Source organism: Gopherus evgoodei, chromosome 1, assembly GCF_007399415.2.
Source record: "Gopherus evgoodei ecotype Sinaloan lineage chromosome 1, rGopEvg1_v1.p, whole genome shotgun sequence".
NCBI lineage: Eukaryota > Metazoa > Chordata > Testudines > Testudinidae > Gopherus > Gopherus evgoodei.
Window position 1 is genome coordinate 197,294,842 of NC_044322.1, and position 25,805 is coordinate 197,320,646.

At 42.5% G+C, this 25,805-nt stretch overlaps 1 protein-coding gene across 1 annotated transcript in view; it reads left to right on the plus strand.

The window, feature by feature from the left end:
* The first annotated feature begins 9,712 nt into the window (after window positions 1-9,712).
* MORC1 (MORC family CW-type zinc finger 1) overlaps window positions 9,713-25,805 on the plus strand; it is a 100,523-nt gene continuing 84,430 nt past the window's right edge. Inside the window, exons 1-6 of the mRNA XM_030582075.1 lie at window positions 9,713-9,790; window positions 14,549-14,602; window positions 19,275-19,309; window positions 21,768-21,836; window positions 24,200-24,290; window positions 25,340-25,448. Of these exons, the coding sequence (XP_030437935.1) occupies window positions 9,720-9,790; window positions 14,549-14,602; window positions 19,275-19,309; window positions 21,768-21,836; window positions 24,200-24,290; window positions 25,340-25,448 (429 nt within the window). The 5' untranslated portion in view covers window positions 9,713-9,719. The remainder of the gene's footprint in view (window positions 9,791-14,548; window positions 14,603-19,274; window positions 19,310-21,767; window positions 21,837-24,199; window positions 24,291-25,339; window positions 25,449-25,805) is intronic.

The following is a 25,805-nucleotide window of genomic DNA, read 5'->3' on the forward strand; positions in this document are numbered from 1 at the left end:
CAAGTGTAGCCTGGACAACATTCTTCTTGCTTAGCTATGGATATTCATGCAGTTTTGTACTTTGCTATCTTTAGGTTTACAAATCATTCACCAACTACGTGTAAGCAGTCGGTGCAGACAGAGGGCAGGGTACAGTGCTTCGTTCAGATTTGTCTTACGTGCATCTCTTCGTAGCCTTTGGACTTTGTGAGCTGGGCTTCTAATATGCCCCAACAGTTATTTTTTACATGCACACATATATGTAAATTGCTAACATGAAATAGCACATCAAGCTCATTCTGTAAATGTAGCACATGGCAGGGGGCTGCACTTCAGTCTAATATTTTTCATAGATTTCAAGGCCAGAAAGGACCATTGTGATCATCCTGTCTGACTTCCTGTATAACAGAGACCGTAGAACTTCCCCAAAAGAATTCCTAGAACAGATCATTTAGAAAAACATCCAGTCTTAATTAATTACCATCATAGTTAAAAATGTACACCTTATTTACAGTCTGAATTTGTCTAGCTTCAACTGCCAGCCATTGGATGGTGTTATACCGTTCTCTGCTGGATTGAACAGCCCATGATTAAATATTTGGTCCCTATGTAGCTTACAGACTGTTAAAATCTTTGTTAAGCTAAGCAGATTGAGTTCCTTGAGTCCATCACAAGGCAGGTTTTCTAATCCTATAATCACTTTCATGGCTCTTCTCTGAACTCGCTTCCCATTTATCAACATCCTTTATGAATTGGGGACACCAGAACTGGACATGGTATTCCAACAGTAGCTGCACCAGTGCCAAAAACAGGTGAAATAATTCTGCACTCCTCCTAGAGGTTCCCCGCTTTATGAGTCCAAGGACAGCATTAAACCTTTTAGCCACAGTGTCACACTGGGAGCTCATGTTCAACTGATTACCCATCACAACCCCAAATCTTCTTCAGAGTCACTGCAGTCCAGGATATATCCTGTAAGTATAGTCTCCATTCTTTGTTCCTAGATGTAAACATTTACGTTTTGCCATATTAAAATGCATATTGTTTGCTTACATCCAACTTAGCAAGCAGTCCAGATCTATATAGGGGTCAGTGAGCTGTCCTCTTCATTACTTACCGCTCCCCCAGATTATGTGTCATCTGCAAACTTTAACAGTGAGTATTTTTTTTCTTTTCTAGGTCACGGATAAAAATGTTAATTAGCATTGGCTCACCTGGATAGGAAAGGTGGGTAGCTGAGGGCAGAGAGGGCTGCAGTGAGGTGGTCTGCTGTCCCTCTCTCTCAGGCTAGGGAAAGAGAAGGAAGCTTGGCCCAGAAGGAAGGGCATGCCCAGAGGAGTGTGGCGAAGGAGCCTGACAGAGGCAATGTAGGAAGCAGCCCAGCAAAAGAGCAGCAAGGTGTGGGACAGTGCAAACCTTAGCTGCTGGTTTTAGGGTCCATGGGCTGGAGCCCAAAGAAGTAAACAGGCTTTGGTTCCCTTACCAGCCACTGGGGAAGTGGCACCATTGAGGGGGGGTGAATTGGAAGACTACCTGGGATAGTCGGTACAGAGAGACTTTGGTGTATACACCCCCAGAAGAGGAAAACTACAGTAACCTGGCCAAAGGCCCAAGCCACGAAGAGAGAGTACCGTCAATTGTAGAGAGGGAAAGAGGCATGGCAGGGAATGTGAATAAGCTGCAGGAAGAGGTGTCAGACTGGCAAAGCTAATCCCCAGACCAGCCAGGATGAGACACCCTCATAGTGAGAGCACTCCATGACACTTAACCATTTTCTTATCACTATTTTTTTCAGTCTTGAAACTCTGTGTTCCCCACAGCCAGGTCATTGCTGTAGTCAGTATCTTTCATTATTAAGGTTTCCTCATATTCTAACATTCCGACCCATGCAGCAATTATCAGCATTACAGTTGCCTCATATACGCTGACTTTCATTATTGAAATGTCCTTATCCTTCCAGTCTTCCAGGTTTTCTGAATGCCATAGTAACTAGTCAGATTCTTCTTTTTATGTCTTCTTCACAATTCCCTTTCTTCTATACTAGCCAAGGTATACACATTTTTTCCACTTGTTCTAATTCTTTGTCTCTGATTTTACCTTTTCCTCTATTCTTCTGATTCTTCTCCATGCTCGTCTTCAGTCCTAATTTTCTGCCATCCTGGTTTTCTTGCTGGTTACTCTCTGTAGAGCCTTCTTGGTCAGTGCTAAGAGGTCAATATCATCTGTGAAACTATGGTTAATCACTGTACTCCCACAAAGCATGACTCCTTCCATTTCATCTCTCAGTGCGTTAGCCATTACTGCTTCTAGTACAAAGTTGAGCAAATCTGGTACTAGCGTGCATCCTTCTCACACTCCTACAGTCATCATCTTTTTGTCAACTTCTTGTATACTCTAACCACACTCATTGGCACTCTGTATATGTTTTCTATTAGTTTAATCAGTTTCTTGAAGATGCCATATAATCTCAAAAGTTGCCACAACTTTTCTGCCCGATGTAACCAAGAAGCTGTTTGATGTCTATAAAGTTGTTTTAGCAAGCCCGATTGTAGTCTGTGTACTTCTTCAAGATCGGTCTTATCACAAATAGCTGATCTATTGTACTTCATCCTAGTCTAAATCTGGCCTGTTCCGCTGCAGCCACTGCTTCCACATTCTTCTTCCTTCTTCTCTGCAGTGTCTTGGTGAATGCTTTTTGCAGCACACTCCTTAAGCAGACTCCGGTGTAGTTCTTATATTTGCTCTTGTCTCCCATTTCGTCCTCTAAGATCGGTGCTGCTGTTGCTTTCCCCCATTTGCTCAGCCCTTGCTCTTGTTTGCAAATGTTGTTGAATAGCTCATGCATCACCTTTACCATGTGTTCCTCTCTTGCTTGCAGCAGCTTTGTGGTTATGTTCTCATTTCCTGGTGCCTTTTTCTTTTTCAACTGTCTATAGAGATCCTTAATACCTCTAAGAATTCTGGCTCTCATACCGGAAAACGTCTCCAGGTCCTTTTCATCTACTTGTGTTCTGCATGTTGTACAGCTCTTCAAAACATTCATTCCATTGCTTATTCAGCCACTCTCATAATCCGAATTTTTTACACTCTTTCGTATCTGTTCTATGACCGTTTCTTCTTTCACCAAAGAAGTGATGGTTTTTCTTTGTAGCTTCTTTCTGTTCTTTCCTACTACCTGGCTCTTTCAATTTGTCCACGTAATAGATCTTAGTTCCTGGCACATTTTTCAGTTGTTCTCTGCTTCTTCCTCATTGATGCCAGCAGTAATTTGTGACCCAGTTCAATATCAGCTGCAAATGATCTCCATGACAACCTACTTGATTTCCATCTGTGATTCACAAATATGAAGCCTATCAGAGTCTTAGTTTGCCCACCGTCCCCAATGTCATCAGACGCTACCGATGTGGTGCTCTGCTCTGTTCAATGTTGAGATCAATTGGCTGCGTGCGTGTTCCCGCTGTGTGCTGCCCCGGCTCTGCGCAGATAGCTGACACAGCAGACTCCGAAAGAACCCCCAATGACCACAGACTCTGGTAAGGTTCGAAGGCACCCAGGCCAGGTTTATTGTCAAAGAGAAACACAGTCTCCAGCTCCCTGGCATAGAAGCCCAAGGTGCTGCTAAAGTGCTGCTAGCTAGTACATATGTGATCCCTGACAATGGACTCAGCTCAGTCAGTGGCAGGACTTTCCACTTCCCCCTAGGCCAGACAAAGACATCCATTCAGGGGTGCATTCTTGTACAGAGGTACAAACAAGTTACACATCATTCCTGACGTATTGAGGTGCAACCACTCTATGTAGCAAGGTAGAACACCTCTACGTAGTAAGATGCCGCCTCTCACCTTGTACATGTTGGTTCGAACAAAACAACTCTATCCATCATATTACCCCTTTGGCCCTGTCATTGAAATGGGTCAGCTTGTTCCTTGTTATCTGTGTGGAGTGTACAAATATGCAAATGTTCTGATATCTGGTGTCCAGAACCTTTTAGGTATGTCCCTTTTTGCAGCATCAGCCCTTTCCTTGCCAGCTTCTGTGAGCAGGGCCTGCCTCTGGCTCACAGCTTAACTTTGCTTTATGTTAGCATAGTCTTGACTATTACTTTAATTCAGGTCTTAGGCCTCATACTGGGCATCTGATAAGAGTTTATGTGTCAGAGTCTCATCTTATTACACCCCACATATCTCTTTGTACAGATTGGTTCAACACAAGGAACGATAAGCTTCTTCTGTTGTATCCCCCACCCCTAACCATAACCACCATGGCAAAACTGAACAAGCAGCTGTCAGCCTGACCCATGCTAGCACACACTGGCTAGAAGTGTCCCCTCTCTTAGCTGACATCTTACTGAACAAACGCAATAGCAGAACTAGAACAAATGCTATGGGCCAGAGAACCATGTGCAAGATGGGCTTCAACCATCAAAACAAGGTATTGATATAGTGTGGAAAACTTCCAGTTATAAGACCGGGGGAAAAACAACAAATACTCCGGGTTGGTAATTTTGGGAAGGTGTTGGGGGTCTCTCAGAACTCAGGTTGACTGTAGCTTACTAACTCAGCAACACTTGAGCTTCAACAACCCCCTGATGGGCCATCTGTTAAGAGCTTAAAGCACCACGTAACTCAAACTAGAGATTCTTATGTGTGGGCAGGGGTCAGGCTGGGGCCAATACTCAAGTTCTATCTTGATCTAACACTGCAATAGAAACAGCCCTCAGCATGTCTAGAATGTTTAAATGCATACTGATGGCTTGTCTGCTGTCAAAGATCTCCTATAGCACGTAACGTGGGAGCTCATTATTACCTATTTTTCTCAGGCGACAGTATAAATGGATGAGTGTGTGTGCTGTGCATAGGATCAAATTAAGAGCTATGATGATTGTTTATTGTGAATGATAGCTAACAGGACTAGCATTCCCTCCTACTTGAAAAGCATGACACTTTTAAAATGCATCACAGAAAAGGAATTGTCATACCATTAAGTGTTTATCATTACGAGGTTGAGCCATTTATGTGCATTTTATAGCTTCTAGCACTGAGAATAGTGTTACATTTTAGGTTAGCCCACTTACTTTGAGAAGTCATAGTTTTTGATTTGCCCAGCAAGGACAACATTTTCACTCCAACTTCTGGGCCTGAATGGAAAACTTAAAGAATTGAGATTAGAAAATATGTACTATTATCATAAGTAAAAACCACTCATAATTGTAATGAGAGGTGGGTAGAAAGTGCAACCCAAATTAAGTAATTGTGTTGCTAAGGGTCTATAAACAACACTAACTATAGAGTTGTCTCATCCTCTTTCTGCTATCTTCCTAGAAGAGAGGGCAGTCTTAAAGGTGACCTGCAAAAGAAACTGTTGTTGCCCTGTATTGAATTCTTATGACATATAACTGTGGCTCAAAATTGCTGATCTCTTCAAAAACAAATCTGCTTGTTTTTTTCCCATTGGAAATATCAGACCTGTTTCTGCTATCACTTTCACCAATGTCAAGTGAATATAAATACTGTTAGCTGGTTTGGTAGCTTTTTATAGTCACTCTGCCCTCATTTTTCTCTGGTGTACATAATGGCACAAGGTGGCTTACAATGGAGAATAAGACCACTCACTTCTTAGATTCATCACCTTTTGCTGGAAGACTGGAGCAAAGATATACTTTATAGGCTGCCACTGGAGCCATAACTTTCCCAGCCTTCAGCTGAGGGAGGAGAAGAGGATTGGTTGAGTCTGGCTGTTTTTAAGTAATTTGCATGTTTAACCCAAGTCTAACCTTTAAAACAATATCAAAATAAACTCTTTCGTTTCCTGTCTAAACCTTTGGCTCCCTGAAATTACAACTCAGCTCTGCTGCACTCATAGGGCTTGCTAGATGGACCAGCTCCTGCTTTCAATGCTTGAGTATACTCTGTGTGCCTGTGGGTGGGTGAGGGACAGCTACCAAAATGTGACAAGCCCTATGTCCTTTCAACTTGGATAGAATGTCCCTGTAGCACATTTTCTGCCACGCTTGGTATAGGCAGATCTTCACTTCTCCCACCATGTTCTAAGTTTCTCTAGCCAGGATCCATGAGTGCAGCCCTCTTTGTTGGGGAAGAGATGGGCATATGGGCACCCTATGTTCATAACTGAGGAGCTTAAGTCTTCCTTCAGTAGTAAAAGTTTCCAGAGCCATGTGCTGAGGAGACAGCTGTTCTTTTAAGATCAGCTTAATTTTAAACTTTGTGTATCTTCTACACTACAGCAGCCCACAATCATTGTTGAAAGAAGGGGATGCAGCACAGTGATTGCTGCAGTGTGGAAACCAGCGAGGCCCATTAAGTTCAGTTCTTATTGGCATTTAAACCTGACTATACTAATTATAAATTAAACTAATGTAAAAAAGTACAAGCAGTGCTCATGAGAATGAACTACCAATTAAAGGGCACTACTCACTCATTCGTGCAACCAGGAAACACCAAGAGAATAGTGAGGGTAAAAATGCACCATGTAATGTTGTGTTGATTTGTTAGAGTAGTGACCAGAGGCCCCAGTCTGGATGTAGGGGGGAGCACTGTGCCAGACACTTCGCAAATACAAAGAAGTCATTCCCTGCCCATTGGAGCTAACCATCAAGAAAATAAGCAACATATGGATGGTGCACAAGAGGAATGAATCAAATAACTATTTTATGTTAGTGTATTGGAAGGGTTGTTAAAGCTTGACTCTTTATAGAGCCTGCTTGGGGTGGCCACTTCACCCCCTAAATTTTGGCACTTTTAGGATGTTCCCATTTGGGCACTGAAAATTTGAAACACCACAAGTTACTGAGTATGTTTGGAAAACATGACCCATAACTATGAAAATGAATGTTTGATTCTAACCATCTTCCAAATGAAAATTAATGTTATCTTTTGTGTTCATGTTCAAATTCTGCTGCTGTGAATTGAAGAATTGGAGCGCCTCCTTAACGGGAAAATCAATAGCCATTTGGCCCAGTCAGGTCTATGCAATCCCAATAAATGCCCCACACTTATGACCTGTTTGATTCATTTTCACTTTTTTTCAACAAACCCACATTTCCAATCATTGTTTAAGCATTCAAATAAATAGAGTCCAATATCAAATTGTACAAGAAGAGAATAAAATACAAATCCACATTGTGGGGCTCTCGGCATACTACAGCAACATTAGAGTTACCCACTCTTTTTTAAAATTCATTTGAGAACTTAATCTGCGATGTGTTGTGTGCCTTCCTGCACAGCTGAAGTTGGGTGTTGCTTTGACTCTGATTTAAAAGGGGCATGTTGACACCAATTGGGGATTCAGTGCCAACTTTGCAGAATCCTGCCCTGAACTTGGAGATACCTGTAGATTCCACTTGGAATCTTCAAATTCCACTTCAAATCCCTTGTCTACACCAGGGAACCTGTTAACAAAATTCCCAACATTACTAACAATGGATTGACTGAAATGGTGTTAACTTTGAGAGCCTTAGCACTGGATGTGTTGTTGGGTGCTGGCAGAATTTTTTTTTGCATCTTGTCAATTAGACTGCTCCAAGTTGGACTAGAAATAGAATTTCAAGTGAGACAGGTTCTTGACATAAGTGCATTAGTAATCCTTGGGGTTTTATATGTATTATAGTAGCAATTTTGATCTTCAAAGCAATTTAAAAAACACTGAAGTCATTGGCAGCAGGAGTCTTGTGTTTTTTGCCAATAGCCCTCCACTCACTAAACCACAACTCAAAGTTCTTGCTGTATAACACCTTATGGAGTATATCACTCCATGCCTTGAGCTTCTTCTTCTGTGCCCACAGTGTTTTTGACTTTTATGAATCCTCTCCAAATGAGGTAAAGGGGTGGGGGTGTAACCGTCAGCTGCCCTTCACGTGTGTCTGTTCACTTCTGATCACAAGATTGTAAGATCCCTGGGGCAAGCAATCTATATGGCTGTGCTCTGTGCATGGCTAAGCACTGAGAGAGACTGGTGGTGGGCTGGAGAATGAATTCTGCCCTGCACTTATCCCTCAGCAGCGGCTCCTGTCCCATGGAGTTGGACCCAACTTCCCACTCTGGGCATTGCAAACTGGTGCATGGGGTCACAGCACCTTTCAGGTGTGGTGTGGCTGCCCTTCCATGGGCCAAATTTGAGTGAGTGGCATTGCAACATGGCATATGGCATCACAGTGCCATATGACCCCATGTGCCATGTCACAATGAGCAGAGCGAGGAGCTGAGCCCATCCCCACAGGACAGGAGCTTCCACTGTGGGGTAAGTGTAGGGCAGGCTTGCTCTCCAGCCCCATGTGAACATTTGTGTAATATGTCTCCTTTTGTCAATGACATAATATACTTGAACAGCATTGCCAATTGCCATGATAAGTCCCCATGGTGCAAAAAAAATTGCTTAGCAGCTCCATAGCCTGTATTATCAGAGTTTGGTCAACTTGGTGATTTGTTTTCTGTTGGTCGCCATCATCACTTGGTACAAAGAAACCCCACTTCCATGCTGCTCTCTAGGTTTTATGCCTGATTCCACTGCTATTGAAGTCACTCACTTCGACAGGAGCATTCTCTTCATATTTGCATAAACAGCAGAAGTATAATCGACAACACACTTAAATGCATTGGATTACAATGTTTCGATATTTGGTAAAGCTTCACAGAATTGTTGGCACATTTTAATGAAAGACTTCCTCTCTCCTTGTTTCTTTTTCTTATTTTTTGGAACACATGGTTAACATATGAACTACACAAGATTTCCGGGTCATACTGCAATATTGGTTTTATTCAAATTATAGTGGAGTCTGTTTTAAATGCCAAACTTTTGAATGCTGTTATAACGTGCCATTTGAAATAGAAATCAAAAAAATATAAAAGCTAAAAAGAAAAATTACTTTGACAGACGTGATAAACCTTAGGAAAGCTACTGTTTCAGTTCATTGGCATTTTAAAAACATTAAAACCAAATGTTAAATAAAAGGAATGCAGAGTCCTTCTCCATGGATGAAAAGATAGATCCTTTTATTCAAAAGGGCAATTCTGACTGTTCTACTGCAAACAATTCCCCCTTTTAAACATACTGTGACAGGATTTAAGGCTTAAACGTTCTAGATTAACTGCGAGTGGGGCTGAAAAGGGGGCTCTGTGAAAGCATTATGAGTGGTGCAGGACTGCGGGATGGACAAGAGGCTTTGTGTAGGAGACTGTTATGCATGGTTCCAGGGGCTCTGGTGCATGGTGCCAGGGGTGATCAATGCCCAACGAGAGCTGATGGGTTCTGGGAAGATGCAAGGGGACTAAGGGGAGAGGGATGTCTGGGGCTGCAGGAGGCAGGCTGGTGGGTGTCTGAGAGAGGTGGGACATGCAGGATGCTGAGTGGTTCTGGGTGGCTAGGGGGATACAAGGGCCTGAGGCAGTGGGTGCTGTGGGGGCTCTGTAGGTGCCCATGAGGGGCCTAGGTCATCCCCTGACCCGTATTAGCTCCCCCTCTGTCCCTATGCCTGTGAGTGGAGTTCAGCTCTGCCCACTCCCTTTAGTAGGGGATTTCCCCTTTCCTGTTGCAATTGGCCAGGCTCTGGCTTGCAGGGGAGGGGTGACTTGGAGCACAACGTTCAGCTCCCTTCGCCTCAGGCGTTGCGGTTCCGTTGCGCGCTGCCGCCGCCAGGGGCCGCCGCGAGCGCCTGGTCCCAGCCCCGTGCGGCCGCTAGGGGGCGGCGGCTGGCCCCACCCGCGTTGGCTCAGGCGGCGGCGGCGATGGCCTCTGCCGGGCGCTACAGGGCTCTGCGCAGGGCGGAGCTGAGGCTGGACTATCTCCACGCCAACTCGTGAGTGGCTCTTCCGGGCGGGCGCGGAGCGTGTCCGGCTCCCGCTGTGCCTGATGCCCCCCGCCGGTCACAGCAGCCTGGGGCACTGCGGGTGGGAAGCCCGCGGCGCTGGTGTGTTGGGGGCAGCAGCAGTGGCAGAAGGCATCAGCCCCTGGGTAGCGCGGGGGGTGCATGCCCGGTGCTTACAGGCTCAGGCAGCGGAAAAGGCTGTACCCTCTCGGTGTGTGCTCGGGCTGCTGAGTCATACACTCCGGTTTCCCCCAAGTAAATGGTCTATTCTCTTTAGAAGGATAATTCTAAACCCACCCCACTGCCCCTCCGGCCCAGGCCCCTTACACTCTCCTGCTCACTTTGCAAGAGGAACTTTCCATCTGTTGTAAAACCAGTTCCTACTCAAGTGCTGGCAATTCCCTTTCAACAACATAGGGCAGTGGTCCCCAACCTTTTTGTGGCCAGTGGCACATTCATGTTTTCAGAAGGGTGTGGCGGGCGCCAACATTTTTTCAAGACTTATTTTGTATTTGTACATTAAATAATATGAAAAATGTTATATTTATTACATAATATATGAATCCATAAGATAAAAAGGGTAATTTTACGTGTAAAAGGTATTAATTAAATTATTCAGCAATTACTCTTTCACCTTACAGTGTGAATTTGCTCCTTTTTATCTACCTGTAAGAAAAATTAACGAGTTTTTACAAAATAAATATCATAAACAGTTTTCATCTTATTTGTTTTTAAAAAGTAGAACACTGTTGAACTGCTAGTCCAAATATATTTATTATTCTTATTTTAACATAGAATGAAGCCTGCAGCCCCGGAGTTCTCTGCCCCTGGCAGGGTCGGGGCCGTGGCTTCAAAGCCAGAGAGAAGTGTCGGCCCAGCGCCTGCCAGGGACAGAGAACGCTGGTGCCCGGAGCCTGCAGCCCCGGGGAAGCCGGAGAGAAGTCGCAGCCCCGCATCTGCCAAGGACAGAGAACACCGGCGCCTGCAGCCTGCGGGCCCTGGAGTTCTCTGTCCCCAGCAGGCGCAGGGCTGTGGCTTCTCTCCCCTGCTGGGCACTAGGCGGGCCATGTGCCTGCCGGGGACAGAGAACACTGGCGCCCGCAGCCCCGGAGAAACTGGAGAAAAGCTGCAGCCCCGCGCCTGCCAGGGACAGAGAACACCATCGCCTGCAGCCTGCAGCCCCAGAGAAGCCAGAGAGAAGCCACAGCCCCGTGTCTGCCAGGGACAGAGAACGCCTGCAGCCCTGGAGTACTCTGTCCCCAGGAGGTGCAGGATCCCGGCTTCTCTCCCGTGCTGGGCACTAGGCGAGCCACGTGCCTGCCGGGGACAGAGAACACAGGCGCCCGCAGCCCCGGAGAAACTGGAGAAAAGCCGCAGCCCCGCACCTGCCAGGGACAGAGAACACCGGTGCCTGCAGCCTGCGGGCCCCAGAGTTCTCTGTCCCTGGCAGGTGCAGGGCTGTGGCTTCTCTCCCCTGCTGGGCACTAGGTGGGTGCACATAAATGCCCCGGTGGGTGCTATGGCGCCCATAGGCGCCACCTTGGGGACCACTGACCAGGGGCGGCTCCAGGCCCCAGCACACCAAGTGTGTGCTTGGGGTGGCATGCCGTGGGGGGCGCTCTGCCGGTCACCGGGAGGGCGGCAGGCGCTCCAGTGGACCTCCCACAGGCTTGCCTCCGGAGGGTCCGCTGGTCCCGCGGCTTCGGTGGAGCATCCGCAGGTATGCCTGCAGGAAGTCCACTGGAGCTGCGGGACCAGCGGACCCTCTGCAGGCACGTCTGCGGGAGGTCTGCCGAAGCTGCGGGATCGGCGACCGGCAGAGCGCCCCCCATGGCATGCTGCCGTGCTTGGGGGGGGGGCGAAATGGCTAGAGCTGCCCCTGCCACTGACATAGGTAATGTCTTTTAAAATAAACCTCTGCTATCTCCACTCAGTCTGTAACAATGACTGCTTCTAAAGTGCTTGCATCTGTAGCTCTCAAAGAGCTTTAAAAGGATAGGTATGCCATTTCTCAGGTAGGAAAACTGAGGCACGGGGGTTAAACCATATATTTTCAAAAACATTTGCTACTTCTGGGTACTTAATTTTCTGCCCCAGAGTACGGCTTTGTTCTTTTCCTGAAGCATTGAGCATCAGCAACTGAAGGCAAGGGGAATTGCCAGCATCTAAGCACCCCCAAATAGCAAGCATTTAAGATAATTTGGATTGAGTGACGTGTCCAAGGGACATACATCAATTTGGTAGCTAAATTAGAAACAGAACTATACCCCTCTGACTCCCACATCTGTGCTCAGTCCATTTGACTGTAGCTTCCTGAGTTCAATAAAAGTTGGTTGTGGGGAAGAAAAGTTAGCTGGTCTTGCTGCATGAAAAGTTGAAGAAATCTGGCAAATGTTAAGAAGCCTATGATGTGTTCCTATCTGACGTGCTTTCTTCTCCTGTGTATTTTGTCTCCTATGCTTGCACCACCACTGCAGCTCTAGTGGCAGGAGCAGCCATCGCTGTTGCCTGCAGGAGACTGGATCAGCACAGGTCACAAACTAGTGTACACTGGCTGCTGTTGTCTTAACTATTGTCTTCTAATCTTGCTGAGACATAGGCAACAGTTTTACACACTGGCAGCTAATCTATTCTGATGCTCCCTTGAATGAGTTAGGTAACAGTGGCCTGTGGCAAAAAAAAAGGCTGTGGTTGTTGGAGTCCCAGGCTGCATCTGCACTAGAAAATGCTACACACATTTTTCCCACCTTTGTGCCAACAATGACATAAGCACTGTTGTACATAGTGCTTGGGTGGCTTAAAAAACTCTCTTTCTGAAAGGGCTTGGGCTCTGTCTAGTCTACCACTTATGTTGCTGCTTGCACTGGTGTGGCTGCACAATTGCTGGAGTATGTGTGCAAAGTAAAAGTAGTTTAGTTAGGACAAGAAGTAATGATTTTTATTACCACTTAAATAATCTTTTGGGTGGGAATTGAAGGATATTGTTCCTTACATAAAAGAGCAGAGTTTAAAACATCCCTCAAGAGTCCTGTGTTGCTGTCATATTTCATTTTTGTAGCTCAGAAATTTGAGATGTACAAACAAACAATACTAGAATTGCAGATGTTCTTTTAATGTTAGAATAATGCTCTGCCAAAAATTCTTCATTGAGAGTATAGGATTTTGAGGACAAGCTTTAGTCTATAATGTGTCTCTTTATATCTCCCTATAATAAAACATGAAAATACAGTGTTAAAATGAAAAGTCTGACAAGTTCCATAACTAGAGCACCATTAGTATTCTTGCAGGCAGCAGTGGGCATTATCAGCTGTTGGTGTGACTTAAAGCACAGTTGTATTTAACACAGTTGAGCTAAATCCCTAATTCTGTGGAGAATGCCACCTGCATTTGAGTCAATCTGTCTCCCATCCTCCAGCTCCTGTACCTTAAATCACCTGCTGTTGCTGAATGCAGGATGAATTGATCCTTATTTGCAAGTTTTTATCCCCGGATGCACAATTGCCCAGATGCATTTTTGGGGCAGGAGGGGTGTCAGAAGCACCACAGATTGGCCACAGCTGGATGTAGGACCTAATGGGTCTAATGCTCCTGAGTTGGTACAAAGAATCCTCTGAATTTGATATCTGGCTGGTGGATCTTGATCACGTGATCAGGGTCCGACTGATTGCTATATATGGACTAAGGAAGGGATTTCTCCTGGGTCATATTGGTAAGGACCGTCCTCTGCAGCAAAGGGAATAGATTGCTGTTGGGATCATTTAGACATAACTCACCTAATCAGTTCCTTGGTATTGCAGGGGTCTTTGGCATTGGTAGCACCTCAGCCTCTCCTGTTCTCTGCTGGTGGCACACAACAGTTTAGATGCCTGAGGACAGAAGTGCTTAGTTTAACTAAAATTATTGGGCTTAGTGTAGGGTGTCTGGTGTAATTTAATGGCCTGTGATGTACAGGAAATAAGCCTAGTTCAGTGTTTTTACCCTTTATTCATTGGTGGGCCCCTAAAAACTTTTGAATGAAGGTGTGGACTCCTTTGGAAATCTTAGACATCGTCTGTGCCCCCCAGGGGTCTGCAGACCATAGGTTGAATTCACTGATCTCGATGATGTCGTGATCTGTTCTGACCTTGAACTATCTGAAAATCTGAAATTGAATCCTTCTTGGGGAGATATGGCCTGATTTTAAATCTCATTAGAATGGTAAATAGAGAGTAAACACACTGGGAATGGAGTTACACTGTTGTGAGATCAGAACTACGGTCAAAAATATTGATGTCTATATAGTTCTTAATAGGTCATAGCATCACAGGGAGTTTGTATTGCTACTTGCCAGTGCCACAAAATGAAATTAGCTTTTTCTACCAACTTCAAAAAAAATCAATAGTGTACAATTTTTTTTGGCTTATATCGTAGCAGAAATCAAGCCCTTTTAACTGCTTCACCACTACAGTAGTGAAAATGTTCTGATGTGTAACCGGCATAATTAGAGAATGCAATATACATAACAGGTTAAAATGCAGAGTGACCAGCATATTCTGTCTGCAAACTCATTTTTTAGAAATCTTTACCACTAACCTTCACAATAGTATGTGTGTATTTGAATCTTAAATTAAAAGCTGCTTTCATACAATTTCATGTGTTTCAGTGTCAGGAACTGAACATATTTCTGATGTAGATTCCATAATACACAGATACTTGATTTGGTATTACCAATTGCTTGTAGGTTTTAACCAACTTTTACCTTTATTTTAGCACCACTCACAACTTTCTCTTTGGAGCGATTGCTGAACTGATTGACAACGCCCGGTAAATATTATACTTGTAGGACCCAAGTTCTTTTATTTATGGGTTTAAATGTTTCACAAGGCTGACTCTGTCAGTGAGAGGTGGGGAAATGTTTCCACAGGTGGAAGTGATAAAGTAATTTTCAGGATTGCTTGACACCTTGTCTGCACTACAAATATTTTGCTAGTTTGTCTGTCTCAGCATAGCCTCCTAGTGTCAATGCTGTAACATAGATACGGCCTAAATTATATACAAGTGTACCATGGGACATGATCTCAGTGAAACAGTACTTGTCCTACTTCAGTTTTAATTGTTCTTCATTAATTGAAGTTGTGAAGCATTTTAAAGCACTGATTCTGAGAGGCCGGGTGCCCTCACTGGAATTGAGGTCACTGAGCATTTCGTAGGGCTGGTCCCTCAAATATCAGGCCTACAGTGTGTCTCACTAGCAAATCATGGTAACTTTAATGATTGAATGTAATCATAAAAGATCTGATTCTGCAAACTAAGTGTGATACTTACTATTCACGGTAGCAAATGCTATGCTCTGTTTGAAGGCTTGGGTGCAAAGACTGCATATAAGGTGACAAAAATAAGTAAGTTCAGACTTAGGTGTCTTAAGGAGGATTTGGCTGTAGGCCTGTTGTGTAGGCCTCACTGCATACATGTTCTCTCTCAAGTGGGTTAATGCTGGGGTAGTGTTACATATGCTGAGGCCAGGCCTATACTCTAAAGTTAAATTGACAGCTGTATTGTTCAGGGAGGTGAAAAACCCATGCCCTGAGTGATGTAGTTAACCGGCTTAACCCCTCGTGTAGACTGTGCTAGGCTTGATGGAAGAATTTGCCTGTTGAACTAGCTATAACCCCATGGGGCGGTGGATTAAGTAGACTGATGGGAGAGCCTCTCCCATCACTGCAGTGAGTGTCTACACTGAAGCACGACAGCGGCATAGCTGCAGCATTTCAAGTGTGGACAAGCCCAGTGTGGTTAATAGTAAATTGACGCATGAGAAGCCCCCTTTATTCTGTACCCATTCATCTGCTTTCTTTGTGCCTGTTTCCCCTTTTTCTTTACCTTACTTCATGCTCTCCCTTATAATACAGAGTGTTTCCAGTATGCCCTAACCCCTAGGACACATCTACTAGTTGATGTTGACTGGGCTCAGGTCTTGGAAATGGCTGTCCAACACACTCTGAGGAGACACTTGGCTGTAGTTTGCTAGCTGCAGGGACCCCAAAGTGTCAACTAACTAAAACATTTTTATTGTGCACACATACAGCTTCATTTTAAGAGTTTAGTTGTTTAAAATAGGTCTAATTCTTTCAAGTATGCAAAATGATTAGTCACACTGTGTGTTACTCACTAACTGGGAAAGTATTTCATAATGCAAAGCTGGTTTTTGTAGTTTGTGCCACAATGCTCAAACATAGAGAAATTGAATTTTTAAACTTTCCTTTAACTTAGTAACTTTGAGTATAGCTAAAAATAAAATAACTCCCAGGGTAATGGTAGGTCTTCAATGTGTTACCGGTTTAACTACTACCAGTTTTCAATGCACAGTTTTCCTATTATCTCCAAGTTCAAGTGGCAAGAACTAGAATGTCAGACCCTGTTTCTGTTATGAAACATTTTAAAAATAGAAAAGATAGCTGCCTGGTTAGACTCATTAAGCTGAATCCAGTAAGAATAACTCTTCAAGTACCAAGAAAAATCTTGGCTGGCAGGAAAGTCTTGACATGTTCTTTCAACCTGTGCAATAGAATTTTGCTAGTTAAAATGAAAGTTTGAGAGATATATTTCTGATGAATGAATTTTGCCAGATAGTCATTAGATTAGTACATGACAAGCAAGGAATGACTCATCACAAAATATGCTTCGTTGATTGACATGACTAGTGTAGGTAAGTTTTAGTTCTTTATGCTTCTCCATGGCATTTTAATAAATGTTTCTAGTATTTTTAGTAATATGAAGCTTTAGGAACTCTCTATTAAATACTTCCTAGTAAACAGAGAGAGGTGACCATTTTATTTTGCATGTGAGTTAAAGGATTAACCAAGTTCCCCTGTACTTGTGGAAAAACTAATTTTCCATTGATATTTTGCATTACATCTAATCTCTTGAAGATTATGTGTGGGACAATTGCTAATAATAGTGAAGCAATTAAAGAGGGATTGCACCTGGATATTGGGAAGAGTCAGGGCCACTGGGGGCCGGGGCAAGTGGGGCAATTTGCCCCACACCCTGGGCCCTGCAGGGGCCTTGCAAGCTGCTCCAGATTTTCGGTGGTGGGCCCTTCACGACAGGAGGTGGAGGGGGGAAAGCCGCGATCGGCGGCACTTAGGTAGCTCTACTGTTAGGTAAATAAAGCAAGTCCTCACTCACCTCTCCAGCACCCGAGTTCGTGCGGAGTTGGTATGGGGCACACAATTCTGTCAGAGACCAGACACCAATGCGTTGATCAACGGGCTCACACTATCCTTAGCTCTAAAAGCTTCAGATTAAGTGTGGCCCCTTTATTAGGGGTGAGCATCAATATTTATACACAGAAGTAAACAAAGTGATTAACAAAAGATAATGGTCATGCATAATCAATCAAGATTTTACAGGAAAAGCAAGTTAACAAGTAAATGCATAGAGATAAAGGCTAATGGCTAGTTGAGAAAGGGGGTGTCATGAGTAGTTTGCAGGTCAGTGTTTTGTTCAAAAGGGTTCAGGAAGGATTATGCAGAGACAGCCAGTCTGGGTGTGTTTTGGCTCCCCAAAGTTCACCAAAAGTTTAGACCCAACACTACCACTGCCGCTTCATTCTTCGGCTGCATTCGGCAGCGGGTCCGAGAGGGACCTGCTGCTGAATTGCCGCTGAAGACCAGGCCCTGCCCGAGGCCCCCTGAATACTCTGGGCAGCCCTGGGAAGAGTACAGAAAAGTTATTGGGCCAATATTTGTCTCTTTCCTTTGCTGCTGCAGACTTCTGATCCCTGTAAAGTTACTGGCATAATTCTCCTACATGACCCAGCAGTGAAATCTGAATCTGCTCTCTGCCATCAGTGAGATGCTGTGGAAAGATTTGTGACAAATTCAGCTATATCACTTCATTAAAGGATCAGATAAGAGGAGGTAACTTTGACAGGAAATGGATGTTTGATGCCAAACTATCTCTCTCTCAAAACCTTTATTAACCATTTTGGTCTGAAATGTGGAATTTCTTCCAGATCAGTAACTCTGAGGTGTTAATAGAAATAGGTGAGTGACAAACTTTCAATATTTAAGGCACTCGATCTTCGGATCATGCCTTCTTTTCTGTGCTAGACTTTATGTCACCAAGATTCCTATTACCTGGTGCTCTGAGTCTCTGACCTACCTTCATTGGAGTGTTTGGGTTTGAAACAAATCACAGATAGTAATATGAGAATCATGATTGTTGCATATAAGCATCAGGAACATTCAATTGCTTTTTTCTTCACTGTCCCTGACTTGTTTAAGTTTCCTGATCTTCCCCGTGCCTTACTAGAACTCTTGGCTTCATTTCTTCTGAAAGAGCTTCCATTCTAAAACTTGCTAATTCTTAATCCTTTTATTGTCTCTGTTGGTATCAACCATAGCTGCTGATCTGACAGCTTTCTCCAATATGTATGTGATCTGAATGGCTTGGATAAAGGCCAAGGAACATTGTGTCTCCTGGAGGGTTGTAGTAAACAAATATTGCATTAAGTCCTTGCTTCAGGCATTTTTCCTTTGAAAGGCAGCTGAATTCTATAAAGCTTGAGAAGGACACATAAGAATCGTTGCTCTTGGCCATTTTCATCAGTTGTGGGCCCTTCGGCATCCCTGTAGCTTGCTACAAATGGATATAAATGGCTTTGAAGTTAAAATTACATCTCTTTGTGGAATGATTTTGTCCCAGTCCTGTTGATGACTTATTAGAGGTGAAATCCAAAACTTTTTGCCAAGGCTTGAGTTTGGGGATCTTTGTTTCTCTTGGAACAGTGAGTAGCATTGCAATCTTACATGGTAACCTAGCGGGGACACAGCTATCTCCTCTGCTTTAGGTGTTAGTGGTGCCATCTACTGTTATAGGGGAAATCCAACAACCTGCTCCTGGAACTTTGCAGGTAAGTAAGGGCATAGTTCTGGATTCCTTATATTACTTCAGCTTCATTGGAGGCAAAAGATTTGGGTAGGCAAAGAATGCAGGATTGGGCTCTAAAGGAGAAAGTGACTTTTCTCCACTTGGACTCTAACTTTTATTTACAGTTTCAAAGGGATATAATTTACTTGACTGCAAATTAGTAATTTTAAGTCTACAGACACTGAGTGCCAATAACATGATATCCTCTACAAAGTTACCACACTGTAGTATGAGATAAATATTTAAGTGTAATGGATTACTGTAACATTTCAGATACTTCAGCAGCAACTCTTAGTAGAGGGCTTGTTATTGTTGTCCAAATGACTCATTGTGTGGTGTTGGTATAACCAAAGGGTGCTATACACATATAGAAAAGGGACCACCTTTCCCTGTGAGGGCTTACAATCTAAAGACAAAACAGAAGAAAGGTAGGGGATGAGGAAACATACAGGCATATGAGCCTGGTGAAGAATTGGTACAGCTTTGTTAGTCATATGTATTCTCTTTTTTTTTTCTCTCTCTCTGTGGGCAGAGGAAGGTAATCTTGTACTCTTGTTTTCAGAGATGCAGGAGCCACCAGACTTGACATATTTACTGGTAAGTGCTGTAAAAAATAGTTAAAGGGGGAGATGCCAGTTGTCAGCAAGAGGCATATCAAGAGGGCATTGGTCTGCATCTGATTCCTCAGTTGCAGGTGTCTGCCTGCACGCTATCATGGTAGTTGAAAATTTGGCTTTGGAAATATCAGGTGATGGGGTTTCCATTTCCCTTGGGAAATCATCCCACAAATAAATGGATCTTGTCTTTCAGGAGGCTTGTTTAACTATCGTTAACTATTTCTTTCGATGGCTGCGGTACAGAATGTATAATGCTTCTGCATGCTTATGAGTATTGTTGGCAGTATCAATGAACAAAGGAATGCAGAAGTATTTCAGCTTTCTTATAAAATCAGGTTTTAGTATTTTCAGCAGGTCTGTTCAGTGGAGATATATAAGTAGCTAAAAAAAATTCACTGTTTCTCCTCTTCTTTTTTTCTCATTTTTTATTCTGGTGAAACATCTGTTTTGCAAAGCTGAACTCTCACTGACATTTGTATTGTTTGGCCAGCTAATCCTACTGAAAGCTGGAGTAGAGCTGGCCTAATCCCTTTGCCCCACTGAGTTTTAGACTAGCCAGATTCCCACCATATAGCTTCCCTTATGAGATGCTGAGATGTCTCATGCTGGTTTCTACCCCTTGTTTCTACCTGTTTTTCAAGTTGCATCATTCACTTCACATGCTTCTGAGACCTCCAGCTAAGATATTGAACAGACATCAAGACTTGCACAGCTCTCTTTCTTTAGCTAAGTCAGGTTGGAAAGTGGTGTCCTGACAAGTTGCTTTTTTGCAGAATTTAGAACACACACACAAAATGTCTTAATACTTACAAACCGCTGGGTTTAGATTATAGAAAATTAGAAGTATAGTAAAACAATGGTTTGTCATTTTATTGTTTCTCTTCTTTGCTGAAAAATGACTTGTGTGAGCTTTGGGTATTAGTTACAGGGATCAAAGGGCAATCCAGATCAGTGAGGGGTTGTGTCACCACTTGTCCTGCAACCCTGTGCCTTACAATGCTTTGCTAATATAGCTCCTAGCTGAGATGCTCACAAGCAGCCTACAAGTGTGCAGGTCACACCCTGAGTGTCCGTGTGGTAGACAGCCCTGATTCAGCAGCTTTGACCTCAGCAATACCTCATTCTGGCTTCCATCAGCCTTGGTCAAAGCCAGCGAGGTGACCCCAGCTTACTCCCAGTCCTGAGTTTTCCTGAGACCATGTACTCTATAATGTCCACACCTTTTCTGGATAGTTCAGAGAAATAAGGTTTGTTCGTTCCTCTAAAGACACAAAAGCACACAACAGTTTATAAACTGAACTGAGGTAAATATACCCTTCCCTTTAAACATAGCACTGAGTTAACAGTAGGGCATGAGTTAAGTGATGTCAAGTGAAAGGAATAAAATTAGAGGGTTACGAGCAAATAAGTGAAAACATGCATCTAAATATCCGAATCTTAACCTAGCAAGGTACAACCTTTGTTGAAGATAGCTTCTCACCTATATTCAGTTTCCAGAGACTTCTAACTCCCCCTGAATCTTTCTCAGCTTGTAAGCACTCTGTTCCCTTGTCTGTGTAGTGATGGATGCCAAAGATGGCTTCTGTCCTTGCTTAAGCTGAGTTATTGTTTCAAGAGGCAGGAGGACCTCACACTATTTTTTCTTTCCTGTGGCCTTCATTTCCTGTATGGAAGTGGGGCATCCAGTATTTTGATCCCACCATACTTAATTTACATAGGATACAGGTAATAGCTGCCTTCTTTCCTGTTTGGCCACAGACTTTAAATAATAATTTCATGAAGTATCCATATTTCCTCATTTCACCATGATGTTACTAGTGTGTCATTAGCTTTCAGAGAAGACCTCACTCTATACGTTTTTATACCACAGTAATATTATATACAGTCAGTCGATTCAATCACTTCTCACTTGAGATTCAGACGCCTATGGCTTTATATACCAGTAAACATTTGAAATGATTTCTTCTGAGGGTTACCCCTCAATGTAAAGTTTATTCAGGTTGTGAGGAAGGCAACATGGAGTCTGGCAGCAAAGGAAGCACCATGCTTTTTCTTCCCCCACTTGTTATCTTAATAAATTTGTCTACCTAAAACATAAAAATGGACCTTCATCGTCTTTGCGTGACAATCAGACTAGTCAGATAATCAAATATATATTCCTTTGTCTGGGGCACACCTGTTTACCGACACCTCCTGACATGCCATAATTCCGGCATACATCCATAACTCTTAATACACACTGCATACATACAGCACATAAGAATATTAATGATCAGTCAGTTATTAGTTTTCATATGATACCTCACAAGACATATTTTGTACAAAGAATATTACAATCGTGTGTGGGATGTGAATAGAGGGCTTGTTAGATCACAATCTCCCTAACCAGCAAATTAGGTTCCACAGGTATTTCAAACAAGTATTTCTCTTTTTTTCAGTGGATAATGACAAGCTCCAAGGGGGATTTATGTTGTGCTTTTTGGATGATGGATGCGGCATGACCCCTAGTAAGTTAATTATAAAGATGCTTAACTGGTTGTTCAAGGGAATATTCTGCAAATAAATAAAAATACCAAGTATATAGAGATATTATTTAAAATTATATATATATATATGCATACAAATTTACTTACTGTTTTTAGTATTTTTGCTAGCAGAGTAAATTAGTCCTGAAGGTTTTTTAAGCTGTGCATAAAATGACTAAATTTTCTTGGAAAAATGAAATGTAAAATATATGGATTATTACAGAAATATAATTGCCCTGCTTTTAAAGCATAGCACCAACCACATATCAGAAAATGGTCAGAGTTCTAGGCACACTATTACCAGCTAATTCACTGATTTCAAACAAACAACCAAACCGTGAAACATTCATTTGTTGTTAGGATCTCTCCCATAAAAGTATGGAGTTGAGCATTGCTGTCCTAGCCAAATTTAAAATCCTGCTATAATTACTTTTTGGCTCCCGAACTTCCTCTCTAGCTTGCATTAGATGTGGTATTTTTCCCACTGTGCCTATGTTTTGTCAAACTGCTGTATTTCAGTGTTCGGTGATGCATTCCTTGCTTACTACAGGAGTTCCTACACTGTTTTTTTTATTAAAACAAAGCAAAAAAAACCCCTCTGGAATAGTTCAGAATAAAGACTACAGTGAAAATGTAACATCAGACTAATTTCCACATATCACCGTATTTTCAGCCAATAAATAGTGTACTTTCCTGTTTCCTAGGATGGTCACTTAATGATGCCCATTTCAGGGAGTCTGCGAGCCCCAGCCTGCTCCACTCCAGCTGGGCTGAGGCCCAGAGCAGAGCCTGGCAAGTCCCTGGAGTTTTTATAGCATGTTGGTCTCAGAAAGGAAAAGGTTGAGACCCCTGACTTAAAGCACACTTCAGTGTACATCATAGGCAGCAATCAAAATAAAAATAGTACTTGTTGCTCTGAATTTGTACATGACGTTGATCTCTTGGTGCAATCAGCTGTCAAGTGTGAATATCACAGTTGGAGGAACAGAAATGATACAGGAAGCAGCAGAGATGAATGTGTACTTGATTTATTTTACCTAACCATAAGTCTTTATCTCAGGGTGCCATTTTGCTTATAAGAAGAGGATCAGTAGATGTTCACCTCCGTATTCAATGGATTTTTTTATGTGGTCCCAAATAGACAATTCCCCTAAAACTCTAACAAAGGATCTTTGTGCTGGGACTTGCATTGGTTTAAGGAGTGCTGGGTGTAATTCTGTACATTTTGCTATCCTATTTTTGCAAAAGTCATGGGGGTATTGTAATGCTATAGTACTAAGCAACGTTGTGCTATTAGCAGCTCAAGACTTTTCAGATAAAATAACATTGTACCAGTTTGCCATTGGTGGAATCCTTAGTAGTTTAAAACCTGATTTCCAGTGTGTTGCTCCTGCTTCTTTTTTAAGAGTGAATTTATTTTCCTTTAAGTATCCAAACAGCTTTCTATTGACCAGGCTGTTTTAGTTCATTGATATTATGGCAGTTTCATGCTGCTCCCAAGTAGATAATGGAGAGTCTTGATCTTCAGGTTAGGTTGATACATGCTGTAAATAAACTGTTCCCAGAATGACTATGTCAGTCAGATGTTCTTGGAAGTTAATTCTTTGAATGGCATTTGTCATGCAAACTTTCACTGCAAATGGAGAGAGCTACTCAGTGCCTACTGCAGCTATCAACTGCTGGATTTCCTTCTTATGTGGAAAAAAACCTATGCAGAAAGCATCTGCAACAGGGGAGGTACTATTTTTTGGCACAGGAATGTGGATCACAACCTACCTTCTATTTCGAACTTGGCCAGAGATCTTATATCATGTTGGGCAAGTCACGTAACTTCTGGGGCTTGTTTCCTTATTAAAACGAGCACAGTGCTTACCTCGTGCTGAGAATCAGCTCATTCTTGGTTTTAAAAATGCATAGTTCTTCCAATGAAATGAGAGATAAATACAAAATAATATCTAATGTGTGTTATGATTTAATTGTGGTGTGTACTGTCGTTCCTGAGTTAAGAAGGGAAGGAGTATTAAGATTTGCTATACTTGATCAGACCATTGGTCCATTGAATCTGGTATCCTACTTTTCTCAGCAGTGATATCCAATTACAGTATTTGTTTGGCTACCTCTGTACTGAGTCAGACAAGCATGGAAACAACTTGTGTCTGATTTATATCTTGCTCCATGGCTAATAACACACATCGTAAGATCTCAGCAAATCCTGTGCTGTAGCACTAACCAAGTGAATACTCATTTTAAAATCTATGCAGGTTTTTAAAGTTTTCAAGTCCTGAAGTTTTCTAATGAGTGTCCTATTTGCATGTTTTAACAATAACAATAAAATTCTATTGCAGAGGAAGCTACTGATCTGATTTATTTTGGAAGGTCTTCTAAGCGGACATCTCTCTCAAGAATGATTGGACGCTATGGCAATGGACTTAAATCGTAAGGGTGTTTTCTAAATCCTAGTGTCTTGATTGTCTCTGCCTCAGTATTTTTTTTTTAACTATGATCCTTAACACAAAAAGTAAATGGAATATAATCCTAGAAGAATCAGTGTTCTATTTGGTCATCTAACAACCTCAATATTTAACTCAGTATTGTTCCTAATAGTGCATTCTGAAGCTCCTGATGGTTCTAGTTGTCCAGTTATTTCTAATGTATATTTCAAAAGTGAATATATTCACCATATTGCCCTCTGCTTTCTCTTTTTCTGTAAAGAGAGGGAGAGTTTTGGGGGGAATTCCAGCCATTTTTAGGCCAGATTCTTGCTAGAGCAAGGAGGCAAAAATGGTTCGTCCTGGTGCTAGGCTGGCCCTGTGTATCCTAGGGAGGAGTCTGTCTCCTGACAGATGATAGACTGCCTCTTCTTAGTGGTTCCACTGGGCAAAGGCAGCAGTATTTGCTGCTGAAGGATCTCCACCAAAAGAAACTACTTGGGGGATATTCTGGCACTGAAGCCCAGTTTTGGTGTAGCTGGCTGACAGAAAGACCTGAGCAGAGAGCAAATGGTGAAGACCTGCCACCACATCTAGAATTGCTTAAACTTTGGTATGTATTTGTTTCCCTGTACAGCTGCTTTGATGCAACATTAAGCAGCGCTGTGCATCTTTTAAAAGATGTTAATCACTGATCCATGGCTTGTAATAGTTGTGTGACTCTATGTATGTGTTTTGCAACCAGTAGCGTAAACCCACAACCTTTCTGATAGTTTTGTGCACACTGTCAACATGATTTGTGGTTATCTCATTTTGGCTGAGAAGGGTTAGATGAGGAAAGGAGTCCCTTAAGGTTTAGGCACTCTCTCTTCCCAAGAGCTGCTTTTTCCTTGTTCCAAACTCCCATTGCCAGGAGTAGAAATGTAATTTGAACATGCTAGAACAGGGCCATCAGGCCAATTGATGATATGTTCTGTCTGTGTTACTTGAAGTAAATTAACATCCTGACAAAAAGCTATCTGAGAGTAATTGGCATTTTCTGTATCTTTACTATAGTGGATCTATGCGAATAGGGAAAGACTTCATATTATTCACAAAGAAAGAAGATACAATGACATGTGTTCTCTTCTCTCAAACATTCTGTGAGACAGAAGGCCTTAATGAGGTATCATTTCTATTTTTATTTATTTTTTTGCTTTGTTTGTAAATAGTTTCAAATAGACCCTAGGGCCAGACTTTGAAAGTGCTTAGGTCTCATTGAAATTCAATGGAATTTAGCCTCCTAAAGTGGATGGTATTTTCTAAAGTGTCTTCTGCAATTGCTCTGTTATATATATGTTATATATTGTGCTGTAAAGCATTGCTTGTTAAAAATAAATGAAACTTCTCATTTTTCATTAGAAATATTGTTTATGAAATGCAGAGATCTGACTGTTAATGTAGGGAAAAAGTTGTCCAAGTCTGCTTGTTTGGGTTTTTTATGTTGGTTTTTTTTTTTTTTTTTTTTTTTTTTTTTTTTTTG